Source organism: Bidens hawaiensis, unplaced genomic scaffold, assembly GCF_021521415.1.
Source record: "Bidens hawaiensis isolate Kalapana, Puna unplaced genomic scaffold, B.hawaiensis_p1.1 tig00010601_1, whole genome shotgun sequence".
NCBI lineage: Eukaryota > Viridiplantae > Streptophyta > Magnoliopsida > Asterales > Asteraceae > Bidens > Bidens hawaiensis.
In genome coordinates, this window is record NW_027491814.1 from 675,209 (window position 1) to 692,957 (window position 17,749).

The 17,749-nt window shown below is 34.7% G+C and overlaps 1 protein-coding gene across 1 annotated transcript; it reads left to right on the forward strand.

Moving 5' to 3' along the window:
- Positions 1-967: 967 nt before the first annotated feature.
- LOC143535771 (uncharacterized) lies at positions 968-4,143 on the forward strand. The gene is made up of 13 exons (XM_077029932.1): positions 968-1,090; positions 1,784-1,868; positions 1,976-2,046; positions 2,131-2,245; positions 2,320-2,399; positions 2,476-2,560; positions 2,644-2,724; positions 2,824-2,918; positions 3,024-3,074; positions 3,152-3,232; positions 3,320-3,392; positions 3,470-3,547; positions 3,806-4,143. Exons 1-13 carry the CDS (start codon positions 972-974, stop codon positions 3,842-3,844), a joined length of 1,053 nt encoding a protein of 350 aa, XP_076886047.1. The 5' UTR covers positions 968-971; the 3' UTR covers positions 3,845-4,143.
- The last annotated feature ends 13,606 nt before the right edge of the window (positions 4,144-17,749 follow it).

Genomic DNA, 17,749 nt, shown 5'->3' on the forward strand with positions numbered 1-17,749 from the left:
TTTATAATATTTTTTATTTTTAGTTCAAGCACCATAAGAAATATAACTTAAACCGACCCAATTTCCGTTGACTCACCACCGCAACACCCGGGTTTTACAGACCAGTAAACGTTGATTCAAACATGTTTTTTTTTTATTATAAACTATACGAGTATTATGATCATTTACTAATATAATTTTTGGGTTTAGTGACAGTACCGTAACGAAACTCACCGATACCAACCGAATTCATGATGCTTTTATCAGTATTTGTATTAGTTTTTTTTATTAAAAAATATTTCTTTTAGGTTTATTGGATTTTAATAATCTCAACTATTAGTCTTTGGCAGCTGCTGATTCCAACAAACGAAATATTTGCTAAATAGTCCCACCTTTTAATATTTATTTTATCAACTACTCTAAACTAATGAAATCATAACGTCATTGGTGTAGATGGTGAGAAAAGGGGAGAGGGTGCTTTTGTCATGTATATGAAACATAAGCGGTATATGTCACGCAAACATGTCACATCACCAAAAAACTAACAAAGTTAGGATTCCATTAGTTTGGAATCGGATAATCCGGTTAACATTTCGTTGGGACTGGTGGCGGCCAAAAAGTTGAAATTATTAAAATCTAATAAACCTTTTTTTTATTATCATCGTAAGCGATACGAGTGTCACTATTTTTTTTTTGTGTGTTAGACAAATTAATTTTTTCAATTCAATATTCATACCGTGACAAACTTAACCAATACCAATCAAATGGACGTGGACGTTTGGACATGTACAAACCTAACTAGTTTAACATAAATACTATAGTAAACAATCATTCGTTCCAAAAATCTAATGTAGATGGTGTGTCTAAAAACCTAAATAGTAACATTTTTCTTAGTAACTTTTAACAGAGTAAAGTTTGAAGATGCCTTAAAGAGGGTTTAAAGAAAAGAAAGCGTCCCTTTCCAATTTTTTGTTTCCATACAAAAAACAAAAATGGAACCAAAATCATCATCAACCCTCGCACCGCTTCCAGAAGATAATCAAAATCAAAGTCAGAGTGAAGATGGAGATAAATCTGCTTTCGCCTCAAAACCCATTCGTCCTCCCACTCAGTCAGTTCCTTGTTTGTTTTTTAAATTTCAATTGACAGGGCTACTAATTATTATTATTATTATTATTATTATTATTATTGTGTTGTGGATTTCGGAACATTTTAAGAAGTTCCAGACTGAGTAATGATGCTTGCAAAATAGGATTCTAGTATGGGTATGTATGATCATATAGATAGATGTCAACTGATTTTAGCTCTGACTATATATGCTCCTCTAGATGCATGATCATTATCTTATTAGATTACATCATCATCATCATCTCTACGGTATGCTATGCTGCAACATCAAATCTTTATGCTCATTTTTCAATCTTTCTTCATTTGCCCTAATCAGTTGCACAAATTTATATCTCATTTTCATCATATGTCACTGGCTTTGGGTTCTAAATAAAGTTGCATCACTCTAAGATATACCTAAAGCCAAGGTGTGTGTATGCTCTTTTAAAATAAACAATCAAATCTTTTTTTAATTTCAAGGGACAAAAATTATATGATTAATTTGTAGGATCCACTTCCTGTTGTTGGTTGATGACGGCTGTGATGCCATTACAGTAAAAATACCTTGATACCCGCCGTGTCTTACAACCTCTGCTGATTATTACACATGCTATTAATTTTAGATTCTTGTGAATATATTAGTGATTTCCTTTTATTCTTATTTCAGTTAAACTCAAAAAAATCTTTGACATTGTAGGACATCTTCACAAAAATACTCCCCGTTGGACTGGAAAGGATATTTTGACCAAGAGGAGGATGTTTGCATCCCCAACTCAAACGATGTTAGTCACATGTTTCATATACTTAATTCTTCTCTCAATGCAGATTTCTAACTGTTTTATGCGTTCAATAATCTTGTTTTCTGCTGCTGATTTATCGTGCCATTTAGGTCTTTCACGTATACACTGCAGGGAAAGAAGGACCCGTTGTTTTTTGCCTACACGGTGGTGGTTATTCTGGGTATCTCTGATTTCTGCTAAATAATATTCCATTTAATCTTATCTTGTTTAATCTAAAGATTTTTTTTTGATATGCTGTTATTAGGCTATCTTTTGCATTATCAGCGGGCGTGATAAAGGAGAAAGCAAGGGTAGTTGCAATGGACCAGAGAGGACACGGGAAATCATCCACGGAAAATGAAATAGACATGTCTATCGAGGTGCATTTGTTGAATTGTTTAACTCTGTTATAATTTCCAAAATTAGATTTCATTTAATAATATGTTATTTGCAGACTCTATGTAAGGATGTTGAAGCTGTTGTGAAGACAATGTATGGAGATACCCCGCCTGCAATCGTGCTTGTTGGTCACAGGTTTATTATTCACTTTCAAAAGTCTAATAAACTTAAAAATGAACTAATTTAATAATTAATAATTAATTGCATGCAGTATGGGTGGATCGGTTGCTGTACATGTGGCAGCAAAGAAATTGTTACCTAGTTTGAATGGACTTGTGGTTGTAGATGTTGTTGAGGTGCTTTGACTCAATACTATTTTCATAACTTTTGTCAAGTTTTGAATCAATGAATTATAAATATTCAACTATTATGATGTCAGGGGACGGCTATGGCTTCTTTGATGCATATGCAGAAGATTCTATCAAACCGAATGCAGTATTTCCCGAGTCTTGAGAAAGCGGTAAATGAGCCTTTTGACTTTCACTTATTCTTTATAATGTTTTCTGTGAGCCCATTTTGTTTGTGATAATGAGATGCGATGAACTGTAAATGCATGCAGATCGAATGGAATGTGAGAAGTGGCTCTTTAAGAAACATTGATTCTGCTAGAATATCAATTCCTGGTACCGTAAAGTATGATGATTCACAGAAATGGTAAGGTTTATGTGTGTGTGTGTGTTAATTTCTGTATTATTTTTTTATCTTTTGTTCTAGTAGTAATTTATTAAATTTTAAAAGGTAATCTTGTTATATGTGCAGTTACCGTCACAGAGCACGATTAGAGGAAACAGAACAATATTGGAGAGGATGGTACATACTATTTTCTCCAATATTTGTTTATTTATTTAAGAACATTTCCATATTTTCATATATTTGTGCATATTAAGGTATGAAGGTCTCTCGGAAAAGTTTCTATCATCTCCGGTTCCGAAGCTTTTGCTGTTAGCTGGAACCGATAGACTTGACAGGTCCCGTTTGCTTTTTATTAAAATTATTATTTTTTCAATTAAAATGTTTGTTGAAGGTTATGATATAATGTTATTTTGGTGTGACAGGGCTCTTACAATAGGGCAGATGCAGGGTAAGTTTCAAATGGTGGTTGTACGACATACCGGCCATGCAATACAGGTCACATTTCTTTCTTCTTGTCTATTTATTTATTTGTCTATACATAATCTGTTACTTATTACTCTTGAATATTACAGGAAGATGTACCTGATGAATTTGCAGCACTTGTACTCAATTTCATTGCACGTAACCGGATAGGACCTCATGGAGTCGAGGTTGGTGATATGGTCATATAATCTAATAATATGTATTATGTAATTGTATATATAAATATATACTAGTATAGCTCGCAAACCTAGTCTAGTTTGGTTGACGAAACTCGGGCTCGAGCTCGTCTGCTAAACAAGCTCTAATATAGGTTGAAGCTCGTTTAAGCTTTGCTCGGTTTGAACTTTTAGCGAGCTGATCTTGAGTATTTTGTCTCATTTACTCTAGGTTTCGGATTTGTTTGAATACTCAAATTCCTTTTGCAGATTCCAGGACTTCGCCGGCCATCACAGCCACATACATGAACAAATGGTGAAATATGAGCCAGCCTGCTGCAAAATAAGTATGGGCCTGTTATACATGCATGTAGGCATGCATGCCGATTAGAGTTTTCTTGTTAATGGTCATCTAGGGTTTGTCTAAACTTCTGTTAAATACAAATTAATTACTGTGGTGTAGTTATCTTCTGATGTATGTTACAAAATGTTTAATTTCTTTTACCTCAATAACCCGTTACAAGACAACTTATGAGACCCGCGACCAATACCCTGTTGACGCTCACCACTTATCATGCTTGTTAACTTCTTGAGTTTACAATCTTTTTGCTATATCCTATGAATTTAAAAAGTACTTGGCTACAAACTAGGGGTTGAATGATTGAATGTTAATGAAATTTGTAGTAATTTCGTTTCCGTTTATTCGTGTTCTAAAATTGTTGAATTTACCCTATGATATAACATGCGCATATGAGGCATGTTTATTATCAAAGGTTGCATGAATCGTTAAGGATTAGTCTAGTATTTGTTGTTAAACATAGATTTAGGAAGATACACTATCACATGAGTCCATGTTTTACTTCTTTGTTATTTTTTTACGAATTATAATTCTGTTCCAGGTTCTTCGAATATTATTCTCCAAAGTGAAAATTAGTTTTAGAATGATTTGTTTGTTCATGAAACATTTGCTGCTATTAGAATAGTAGCTTGATTAGCACAAAATATATCTGGTACATTGTAAAAAACATTCACATCTTTAAAAGATTTTAAAATCCAAATAACTACAACGCTCAAGGCTCGGTATTCTTATTTAGCAATAAACGAGACACCATAGGTTGTATTTTTTATTTTTTTTCAAGCAACAAGTCTCCCAAACAAATGCAGTAACTAGTAATCCAGTTATCAGTTACTACTACATTCAATTATATTGAAGTTCTAAAAGGTTAACCAAGGGGTGAGCAGAAAAACCAATTGACTACACCTGAACCCAATGATGAAGCAAGAAACTTTTTCCTATAGGTCAAAATGTTTTGGTGCTTAAATTTATTACTATCAAGCGTTAAAACATTCAGTTCGGGTGGCATAATAAAAATGCATTATCATAAAAAAGTGCATCGTCAACACTTAACAAAATACAAAGTCATCTGAAATAAAAAAAAATAAAAAATTGATAGTTCTCTATTAGTTTTCATGTTTTAAAACAGATCTTCAAATTCAATTGCTACTTTAAAATAGTACTCATTTAGTCAATTGGGCTAATTTGTTTTATTAATAATCCGGGCCTCCCAATTGTTTAATTGATTATATGGTCCATATACATTTTACTATTTAAGTAATCAATATATTTGGGTTTACTAATTTTCATAGTTTCTTTATGGATTTTATAAAAAGAAGTTAATTTTTTACTAATTTTTTCATAATGAATGAGCTCAAAATTCTTTTAGAATATTAATGAGTTCAATCATCCAAAAAGAATGAATGAGTTCGTTCGTTAATAAGGTATACCATATTTGCTAAACAAATCGAAAATATATTAGATTCGGGTGAACCCGAACCCACATATGTGCCTCCGCCCCTGTCCGAACCAAATAACCGACATAACGGAACCAGTATAACCAACCCAAACAAAAATTCAGTGGATCGGTTATAGCCATTTTTAAAATATGAGTTTTCTGATTCGGTTATTATACATGATCCAAACCGAACTGGTATCACCCAATCGAACCAACTTGTTTCCACTGAATCAAACTTGAGTTTATACATTTAGCTTAAAGTTAAAGAAACCATATGAAAATGATTAGATAATGGGAAAACAAAGAACTGATGAAAGATTTAAGAGAAATCTTTTCTTTTATCAAAGCAAATAGTTATATGGAGTTAGTTACAAACATCAATAAAACCACATCTAAAAATAGTAACCTTTTTGTAATTCAAAGTATCAATATATAACTGTCAGCATTTTTCAAAGGGGACAGTGAAACTCCAAAATTACAATTAAAATTTAATTTAGTTTTATATAATTATGTTTTCTCTCCAATAGTTTCTCATCCCCAATTTGTCACTAAACGCCATTATAGATCGATACCTAAAATCCCAACCTGTGATTTTTATCTGTTTTCTTTCTTATTTTATGTAAAGTAAAATGAAAACTGAATCATCTTTCCATATAAACCCATAAGCCGTAAGTATTTTTATTTTAGGTTTAAACACCTCATGTTAAATCCTATTGAAGAAACGCATTTTGAGTGGTTTAATCGTGACGTTCATTGGATGCATTAATTTAGAGAAATTGCAACACATATGGATGACCAGTACGTGTTCAATTTGAGGAGGCAAAAGAGTTTTGTTTTTTAATCTTTTTATCAATTGTGATGTATAATTGAGGAAGACCGAAGAATATTGCTTCGAAGTCACGATGGGTGAAGAGCTTGAAATTTTAATCTCTAAATTAGCCTTTGCAAATATATATGAATCTTGTGAAAGACAAAGACGATGAGAAACTGATGGAGAGAAAACATAATTATAAAAAACTGAATTAAATTTTAATTGATTTGGATCAAAAACAGTTTTGAGGGTTTTATATCTAAATTATATGTGCAACAGCCCCTTCACTTTCACCTTTTTCAAATTACCACATCTAAAAATAGTAACCTTTTTGTAATTTTTAAAAAAATGTTAGCATGTTAATTAGACATGGTAACGAGTTAACCCGTTTATTAAACGGGTTATACAAGGGTCAAAATTTTTTATTAAGCATTTTGTGTTCGTATGGATCCATTATTATATAATATAATTATAAAGTTCGGCGCCGCAAAGTCCTGACTGGGCAGCTTTGCGGCACCTTATTGGTCCTTTTAAGTTTGTGTTAGTTTCGGTCTGTAACAAACGTAACAAAAACCGGCCGAACACGTATTGGTTCTTTTTGGTTTGTTTTAGTTTCGGCTCGTAACAAACGTAAGGAAAATCGAACGAATGTCAATTTTGTTTTAGTTCCAGTACCGTAACAAATGTAGCTAAAACCGACCAAATGCCGATTTTGTTTTTTTATTTTAGTTCCGATACCGTAACGAGCGTGACACAAAACCAATCAAATTTCTGTAGAATCGCCGTCTTAACGCCCGAGATTGACAACGAGAGAGTTTTTACCAACGACCGAGTTTTACCGGCCGACGCCACTTGGTCCACCTCAAATTTAATTATTTTTTGTTTTTATTTTGGCTTTAAATCTGGTACAATAAAATACGTGACTGAAACCGACTGATTTCGCGTCGATTTACCGCCTTAACCCTTACGACTGATAACGCTTCGATTTTACCATTGCCGAGGTTTTACCATTTACCAACATGACCCGACGCAACGCGCTGGGTAAAACACTAGTTTATAATAAACTGAGTATATTAATGGTCGATCTAAAATATCATCATTTTAGGGTGGTGTTATATAAGAAGTCACCCCTATATATTCATTAGAATCGTTTTTGACCTTGAATCATTGACACATGCGAATTTTTTTGTACATGGTAAGACAAAACGACCTTTTAGGCTATTTGTTGTGGGGCTATAATCAAGGCGATACAAGTTATGTGGCGTGATAACGGGGCTTTAACATCGCAACGGGGAGTTAAGGCCCAGGAAGTAAACAAGGAAATGGTAACGGGGATTTAACACCACACCGGGGCGTTGAAGGCCCATGAAGTAAACAAGTAAACGGTAGCATAATGAGCTTTAACAAGGAAATGGTGAGGCTCTAACATGAAAACGAGGCTTTAAACCACAACACGGTGTTAAAAGAGCGTGTTACTTAAATTCCCACTGTCTATATAATAATAACATGATGCTTTAACTTGATGTTTAAAGTCTCACCAAAACAAATATCCTTAAATCTGTCCATGGTGTTTTGAGCTAAAGAAATTACCAGGACACGTAATGATGTGTGTGGGACTTTTAATTTAATTTCAAAAGGTGGGCGTTTTAATATTGTCTACCATTTATCCGTCACACAAAAGATTTGTCAGTTTCATGTCACACAATCCATTGTTTGTTTGTTACAGTCGTTAAAACCTTAATTCATTCCCACCTTATTTTTCTTCTAAAATTTTGTTTTCTTGTTAGAATTTGTCTGCCGACACAAATTTCTTCTTAAAAGTTCTGTCGGTAATTTGATGGAAGGAAATTACGTACAAGTATTTTTTGTAATCTATTGGAAACATTGGAAATAGCTACTGTAATTAGGTAGAGATTGAAACGGTACATGTACCTTATCGAAAATCAGTAAATCTGAGTACCAAGTATTATACCAATTGAATTTCTTGTGCGTGAGTATGGATACAGATATCGGTATGAATACTTTCGGTACGGTACCCATTTTGGTACCACACTTTTACAAAAGAAAAAAACTCTACTGAACATGTGGTATGGGTGCCGATACGATACCAACATTCAACAAACTATAATACTAAAACCACAGCCGCTTAAAGCCTTGAACCGGTACACGACAGACAGTGACGGACCTAGGAATTTTTTCTAATGGGCTTACATTTTTTCGGTTTTCAAATTTCTCACAACTGACCGTTAAAATTCTCAGGCCGTCGGGTCGGGTCGGGTTGAGATGTAGTAATACATTACGATATCATAAATAGATAACAAGAAAACACACAAAACCATTGATTTCTATTTTTTGTCCTAACTATGATATCCTTTGTCACAAATGCATTTTTGTGATCACTTTCCTTAATCAAGTAACAAACCAAGCAATACGAATTTTTTACACTATACAAAACCAATCATGAAATTCAATGAACCATTCTGGAACAAAACGCCTTAATTTATTACCAAACAATCGTTGTGGAAAATCATGACCTTGTGGTTGATATGTACATCTATTCAAATAGGCTCTTCTAATAATATATCTATGATTAGGGTGATAAGATGAAATTGGTTTCTAATCAGTCCAATGAAAGTCTTTCAATACAACCATCTAAGGAGTATTCTTTGATGAAGATGATGACTCAAATGTTGATAACCTTGTTATATGTAGTTCTTTCATTAGCCCAAATTATCAAGTTTTAACAAGACTAAATCACAAGCTTAAGTTTTAGATTTATATTCAAAGTCTAAGAATCAACTATTCAATCAAGTATAAAAAAATACGAAATAAACAAAAGGCTTTAGTCTTTTAGGATGGTTTGGTTTTGGTGAAGACACATTTTTATTTGAAAACCATAACTAAGTAAAAAAATTTAAAAAAATGTAATAGAATGGAAGAAACAAGATTCAAACCCAGGTTACTTAAGTAGAGAGAAATAGAGGAAGGTTTAAAGAATAATGTTTTGCCATTGCACCAACATTAAGATTGTGAATATGAGTTTAACTTTAAAATTCGTATGGGCTCACTGAAGTTTTTTCTATATCGTTTAAACAAAATTTTCAAAAATCATTGGGTGCATGTGAACCCGGGGGCTCCTACGTAGGTCCGCTGCTTGCGACAGGTACCAACGAGTATTGCTTGAAGCCTTGAACCGCTTGAAGATGATACACATGGGTTGAGTGTTGGACATTAAGTAAAAACATCTACATACTTCAAATGGATATTGAGTACTGAAATTTCCGTACTGCTATCCATAGTTACTGACTATCGAAACCCTCAAATCCATTACTGGTACATGCATCGAATAGGTAGGTACGGGTACAAATACATATATGGATACGGGTACAACAGCTGAACGGATAGGGGTATTTGAGAAAAAAATCTCATCCCTAATTATAGCTAAAGGGTAATTACAAAATAGCCATATTGACCTAAAACATTTTAAAAATAGTCATAAAAAATTTCCTCAACCAAAAATAGTCATGACACTCTCACCAATGATGTAATGAGTGATCTAAAAAAGTAATATCATAAAAAATTGGACCTAGGTGAATTCGAGTGGTTAACATGTGAAAGGGATAAATGATTAAATCGAGAAAGAAGAGTGTTAAAAATTAGAAGTTGGTGATAAAAATAATCAAGAAAGAGAAGAGAAAATGATAAACCTATAAATATAATCATTACGGTTCGAGAAAAAGTTTATTTATTAATTGTTTGAGTATATTAGGAATTAAAGTTGGAGTATGGCAAGTCATTTTGCTCTTCTAATAGCCAAAACTAATGATGCTTATGTGTCCTAATCACATTCAATCCTAGCCTAAATTTCCGTCTTAATAATCTAATCTTTCATCTCATTTATCTTAGCTATTCATGGGTCATGGCCGGGTTAGAACCATTTTGGTAAAAGGGTTATAACTTAAAGAATTATGAGGAAAATCAGGCTAGGAGTGTAAACCTAAATAAATTCATTATATCATTTGTTTAAATCATCTAGCTCTAGAAGCGGTGAAATACACGAGATGTATCAATGTTTAAATTAATATTTGAATGATTTGAAACAATAAAAAAAGATACAAAATAAAACATAAAATAAAAATGCATTACACATTAAAATAATGGACCTTATTACGTTTTATTATTTGACAAATCCAGTGTAATATACAGGTTAAAAGCTAGTTGTTATTATAAAGAGAAAATTATGATTTGCCCCCCCCCTTTCCTGTAATATGGGCGAGATAACCATGAACCGCTGATTCTTAAATTGCGCGTATTGAACCTCTGGAGTTCCCCGACAGGCTCAGATTGTCCCCTGCCGTCAGTTGACCGTCTGCTGACTTAGTGAAGTTACAATATTGCCCTTTAATAACAACAATAATAATCAACAATAATAATAATAATCATCTCCAAATCTTCATCATCTTCCTCATCCATCTCCATTAAAAATTAAATCTTCTTAAACCTTCTACCAAAGCAAGCATACAACATGAACAACTTTCACAACAACTTCCAATTCTCTCCCAGTTGATTCAACCCACTCCAAACCACCATTGTACCCCCTCCACCATAACCATACCCAGAAACCCCAAACCCTATAACAGAGCACCATCACTCCACCTTCCTCATCTAAGGTGTATTCTCTTCCTTTGCTACCCTTCGCCGTCACTTCTGCAACCCACATCACCTCACCTCCCACCTCCGTCACCTACTTGTTCAATGTCAGGACTGTATTGTAACTTGTACACAAACACTAAATTGAAAAGAACACTACGTGATACAAAAGATGTAAAGACCCCAAGATCATAGACGGCGAAATCAACTAAAACCTGGATGTTACTAATTATATAAAGAACACAAAATCAAACAAACAAACACACGATTCACTCAAAAGAATTCTATTAGAATATCCAGAAAGATACAACTGGAAATGCTTTAGGGTTTCAGGTTGAATGCTAGGTGCAGCTGCCTTCCATGCAGAGAATAATCAGTATGTCTCAAAAGGTGTTTAATCAGCCATTATCATAAATGTGACCTAGTATTCCCTTATATAGGCACCTTACATTCCTTCTAGAAACCATAGTCATTACGAAACATTCTAAAAATAAACACAAGTGTCAAAATAGGTCTTTGAGTAAATTTGGTCTCTGTCGAGTAAACCTTGTAATCCTCGAGTGTGCTCGGAGACATTCCTTCGAGTAGACTCCTAAGCATGCTTCAATCTTCATGATATATCCCAACTTTGTTCGGAAATATCCCACGATCAAACTAGTTCTTCTTGATCTCTTCAATCTTTGTCCTTAGACTTATTATAACAAGCACAGTATACTCGGGTACTGTAGCTTGCTCGAGATTGAACTATGCTCGTAGAAGTCCTTATATCAAATCCTTTAACTTCTCACAAGCATGCTTGAGATATTTCTTATTGAATCTTTGCTCGACCCACCAAATTACTTGTAAACTTGGCTTAAGCTTGTATATGTTAAGTGTTTTCTCTGACACAAACTGTGCTCGACTGAAGAACAACTTTGCTTGACGAAGTGTATCTCGAAGCTTGTCACTTAGAAGAATTCTTGAAGATAACCTTACTCGCATAAGATACCTTTCTCGAATAAATAAATACCTTGCTGGAAGTGCTTGGTTTGCTCGAGTTCCATACTTAGCATGTTTATGAGGAGGTTGAGAAGATTCCAATCTTCCTTGATCAATCCTTTAGGCCCAACAATCTCCCCCTAGATTGGAACAAACTCAGATGCACCAAAACACATCTAGATTATATAAACTTAGTTCAAAGTACACATCAAATTCCTAAAAAGCAGTAAATTACATTACTTAAAGGAAATTGATTACATATTCATAATCTCATAATCCTGCCTCAAGGGCATTACACATCAAATCAAAATTACATTAAAACATAACAAAATATAAAATTACAAGTAATTCAAAGATAGTATTCAAAGAATGATTACCTGTATTTTCATCCTCTGGCTCTCATTCTTTCTTCAGCAATCCTTTCCAATCTTACAACAACAGCTCTTTGTTAGAACATGGAAATCTCACATGGAATGGATGATCTTCTGGTAAGTCCCATTGTCTTTTGTTATTTAAGTTTCCACATGCAGATATTCTAGGTCTGAGTCATTTTCAATTATCCCAAGAGCCAAACCATCAGAGTTTTTTAAGATCATACTATCAGTCTTCTTTTCATAAATGACCTTTGCAATTTTTCTTTGCACCTATGAACTTGGTTTTTACATTATCTTCTTCATCATACTTATACATTCTTTCATTGGAGCATATGGATTCCCAAATTTCTTTGTCTTATCAAAAGAAATGTTGAATAATTTGGTTTCATTTAGTATTTTCCGCCTCCTCTTGTTGGATAATCTGATTTCATTTAGTATTTTCTGCTTCTGAATATTCCATCTTTTTCTTCTTGTCTAGCAAAGGAAATCCAGTTATGTATTGAACCTTAAAATACTTTGACAGATCATGGTGTTGTGCACCGGCAAATCTGTTTTTTTGCTGATAGTCATAAATGTGTAGTTCTGCCATTTCAGACAACTGTTCTCTGTTGAAGTTTCCGAAGTCATCTGTGATGATTATAGTCTTTATAGCACCACTTCTCATGATAATTTTCAAAGTTTGAATCATTAAACAATTCTCTGGGTAAGTACACATTGGTAGTTGGACGCTGTTCTCTTTGAAACCTTGATCTTGTTGTTGGAATTGGAACTTTTGAGGTAGATGCTCTTGATGTAAAGGATTTAGCAGAATAAGACTTTCTGACATGCCCCTTTTCTTCATATATTCTCTGAATCTCTTGTCTACTCTTCATTATCAGAAAAATGTAATCCTCTCCCTGTTTTGACAAAACGTTTATCATCTCCATTGTTTCTCTATCAAATTCTTGTTCAGACTGTTGAAGATCATCTCTTATGATTTCAGTAGATGCCAATTCAAGAGGATTGAGTCTTGCTATTTCAAGTTCTTCATTATATAATCTAGATTCTATTTAATATTTCCCTTAATTGAGATTTCCCTAAATTGTCAAACACGCCTTTGGCATTCCCTTGGCCATCAAATTTTTTCTCAATATGTTTATTCTTTCTTCAGAATCCCAAGGTCCAACACCTTCTTTTTGCTTTTGAGGGATCTGATGGTTTATGTTTTTGCACATTATCACATTGTAGGGTGTCTTCATTTTCGCTCCCTTTTCTTTTCTTATCAATTGAATGATGAGTAAATGAAGAAGTTATTTTCTCTTTCTCAATCTCCTTTTGTTATTCCAAATCCTGCTTGCATTTATTCAACTCAATCTCATAAAGGTCTTTCTTTTGACTTTTGGTGAGTCTGTTGAAGTCTAGATGTGCACCTCTAGCTGTCATAAGTCTTTCCAACAAATTTTCTTGATTAGTAGTCAGCACAAACTTTTCTCCTTCAAGTCTATCTTTTTCAGCTTTTTGTCTTTTCTGTTGTGCAGTCACCCTTTCTTCATCATTAGCCCTTTTTGAAAGCAAGTTGAATTTTGCTTCAACTTTATTTTTGTTCATTTTCTCCACTTTTTCAAAAGGGTAACCCTATTCTACCAAATATCCACATTTTCCTCCAAATCTTCTCAACACTTTACTCTTTCTTTCCAATTCTTCTTTAGCTCTTTTCTGACCATTTTTGATCTCATTTTGTTTCACTTCCTCTTCATATCTTGCTCTTAAAACTTTGCAGAGTTTCATAATATCTTCAAAAGACATCTTGCTCAAATGTTCTTGACTGTAATTGCATCTTTTTAGACATTCAATATTCATATTTAATAGTCTTTTCTTTTCTTCTCTCCTTCTCTTTTCTTCTTCACACTTCGTATCAACCAGATGCTCAAGATCTTTGTCACTCAGATCCTTGATCATATTATACTCCATACCATGCTTTAACAAAACCATGATTCTTGGATCTTGTCTTTTCAATTCTTTCATTCTGGCTTTTTTGTTTTTAAAGTGTTGATAGCTCATATGCACTTGAGGTGAAACTTGTTCATCCTGTTGTTCTTTCTTAGTGTAACATCCTACTTTTGGTTATAATAATCAAATAAATTTCCTTTATTTTACATTGTGTCGTTTATCGTTTTAGATATTAAACTGTACACGGTTGGGCTTAGACTTTAGAAGATGGAATATAAGATGGAATGGGCCTTAGATCCATGGGCTTAAGGGAGTATAAATACCCCTTAAACCCTAATCCTTTCCATTTTATCCATCTCTACACCATAGCCTACACCTTGAAAAACACACACAAACCCGAACCAAGATCCGAAGGCGAAACCCGAGCTTGTTGGTGCTAGAACGTTGTGACAAACCGAACTTACATCAAGGACCAGCTCGTGTTCGTAGTTCAACTCGTTTAAGGTACATTTATAATCGAAAATCATTATTTAGGTTCGGATTCATCTAGGAAATCTTAGATCTGTATACATATGGTAAAAACGAATCCAAAACAACAAACCTCACTGAAATTGGTTAAGATTTGATGGGTTAATCGATTGATAAACAAGCCGTACCTATATTTGTTCAAATCGCACCCTTTAAACGCAAATGTTTGGCCGATTTGATGAGTAGGGTTTGTAGGCGATGTGATTACGAGTTCATGGATACCAAACTCGTGTTATTTCGTTGAGATTTGAGGTGCTAATTGCATATATGGATAAGTTGACTGCGGATGTTCTTATCAATTTTGACTTTGACCCTATAGTCAAAGATCTGGATAAGAACTGTTGGTAGTTCGTTAGGGATGATCAATTCGTTATGCGTATATAACGAATGGGACACGTTCGTGTAAATGGATAAAGAATCTATCCACTCGTTATACTAAGATAACGAACTAGACAATGAATTAGAATCACGAATCAGCTAATGAACCAGATAACGAATCAGGTGATTCGTTACTCGCCAATTCGTTAAGAATAAGGTAACGAATCAGGGCTTGTTCAGATAACGAATTGGAATAACGAATTAGATGATGATTAGATGGCGAATCAGTTAGCGAACTAGATTATGAATGTAACGAATTAGTTAACGAATCAGGTTTATTTCGTTAAAGCGAATGAGATAACGAATTAGAAAATAATTTAAAATCATAATGGAAAATGTGTTAAGACAGTTAATGAAAATAAATTTTTCCAAGCTGACCTGACAGCTCGACCCCAGCCAGGGGCTCTGCCCCTAGAACCCCGCTGCAAGGGGCGTTGCCCCCGGACCCCCGTTCGTTGTGGGTTATATAAAGATAGAAATACGATACGAGTAGTAATAGTTAATCGATACATGTAAATATTATACAGTTAGCCGTGCACACTCAAGAAAGGGAATAACTATGTAACATCCTACTTTTGGTTATATTAATATAATAAATTTCGTCTATTTTATAGTGGGTCGTTATCGGTTTAGATAAATAAAATATGAGTTGGGATTGTGTGGTTAAATGGGTATAGGTTATGGACTTGGGTTGTGAAAGAAAGAAGGAAAAGACCATGGGCTTAAGCCCATGATCCATAATTATATAAACCATTAATCACCCATTTAATTCATTTCTACACATATCCCTTACACCATCAAAACACACACTTAAGCTTTCTCTCTAATTCTCTCCTTATCTAAACCGAAACCAAGAAGGAAACCAAGCACCGACCCGAGGTAATGATAGTATAATGTTTTATTGACTTAAAACCGTTAGATATGGTCACGAAATGACGAGCCGACACCGTTAAACCGTTTAAGTCACGAGATCCGGATGGAATCGGGTATAAACCGAACCTAAGATGAGCTTAGGGATCACCTTAGCTCAGATCTGGATCGAACGGGGCGAAAAACGGTGAAAAACAAGTCAAAACTCGTTTTTCCGGCGAAAACCCGATTTTCCGACAATGGCGGCGCCGGAAAGGCGGCGCTAAAATAGTGGTACGAGGTTAAGGAATGTCAGAGAATGTTCTGACATTCTCTGACCTAACCCTAATTCATTAACGGGAAGTTAACAAATTAGAAGTAGTTCGTTAGCAGGGAGTTAACGAATTAGACGAAATTCGTCAAGCGATTCGTTATAGATAAGAGGACGAACTAACTGTGATCATTCGTTAAAGAAGATAACGAATTGGAAGGTCCAGTTCGTTACATGGACTGATTCGTTACATGAACTGATTCGTTTACTAACCAGTTAGTTAAAAGGTTCAATTCGTTATAAGAGCCGGTTCACTAAGATAAGCCAGTTCGTTAAAAACCAAGTAACGAATTAAAAGTTTGACAATATGACAGAACAGTCCCTGGACATAGAAGAGAATGCATTAATTACAAAGAAGCCCTTAGACTCTTTCAAGTTAACTAATTAAATTACAAAACAGCTCGACCCCAGCCAGGGGCTCTGCCCTTGGACCCTGCTAGGGGCTGTCGCCCCTAGACCCCGCTGCCAGGGGCGCTGCCCCTGGACCCCCGTCCATTGAGGGTTATAATTAGACTAGAAACGCGATCTGGGTAGTGATAGATAATTGATACGTGTAATTGTTATACAGTTAGTCGTGCACAACTCAAGAAAGGAATAACTATAAACGGTGCACGTAACCACATTCAGGTGAGTTTCTAGCCCCATTCCTTGTTATGTTTTCGGGGCTGTGTGCATACTCGATGTGATTAGTTAATACACTTATCCTAAGTGATAAGTGTATGCCATATATGTATTATGTGAAATGTATGAATGCTTTCTTGTCGGTACATGAACGATCTTCGGATATTGCATGTAATGCCAGGTAACGGTTGATGTTATATGTATGTTGTAAGCTGAAAAATGAATGATGTATGTATGTGCGAAACTTACGACTATGTATGTAGGAAGTATGTTAAGGAGGTATGGAAGAAAGGGTACCAGACCCTAATAATATCCGAGGATGGAGGGTGACCGGACCCTAATAATATCCGAGGATGGAGGGTACCGGACCCTAATAATATCCGAGGATGAAGGGTGACAGGACCCTAATAATATCCGAGGATGAAGGGTGACCGGACCCTAATAATATCCGAGGTATGTAGGGCGAATGCTCTTTATAACGTAAGGTTAGTTATGAACGTATATGAAAGAACGATGGACATGTTAATTATGTAATGCGTACCTTCGGGCACGTATATGTGTATGTAAAGTAAGTTATGTGATTAACTAGAACTCACTCAGCGTAGCTGACTTTTAGTATGCACGCAGGCAAATAGGTCGAGGCTGCTCGCGTGATTGAGGACACATGGCATGGAATCGAAGATACTGGCATCTCGAAGAAACGTTGTGATGTTTTAAAGACTATGTTTGTTTTAAATGACAATGAATGTTTATTAGACAAGATTTGAAAGTTATGTAAAATGTTATGGTTGAAGTTTTATATTCCGCGTAAAGTTTTAATTAACTCTGATATTTAGAATTGTGTTTATGAGTAAATCCAACACCAAAGTAGGGCTACCGGTAACGGGGCCTTACAAACTATTAACGGTGAACGTAACCGTATTCAGGTGAGTTTCTAGCCCCATTTCCTTGTTATGTTTTCGGGGCTGTGTG

Coding starts and splice junctions, on each gene's coding strand:
- LOC143535771 (XM_077029932.1), top strand. CDS start 972: ATGGAACCAAAATCATCATCAACCCTCGCACCGCTTCCAGAAGATAAT. Junction 2,400..2,475: donor ATCGTGCTTGTTGGTCACAG/GTTTATTATTCA, acceptor AATTGCATGCAG/TATGGGTGGATCGGTTGCTG. Junction 3,075..3,151: donor GAACAATATTGGAGAGGATG/GTACATACTATT, acceptor GTGCATATTAAG/GTATGAAGGTCTCTCGGAAA.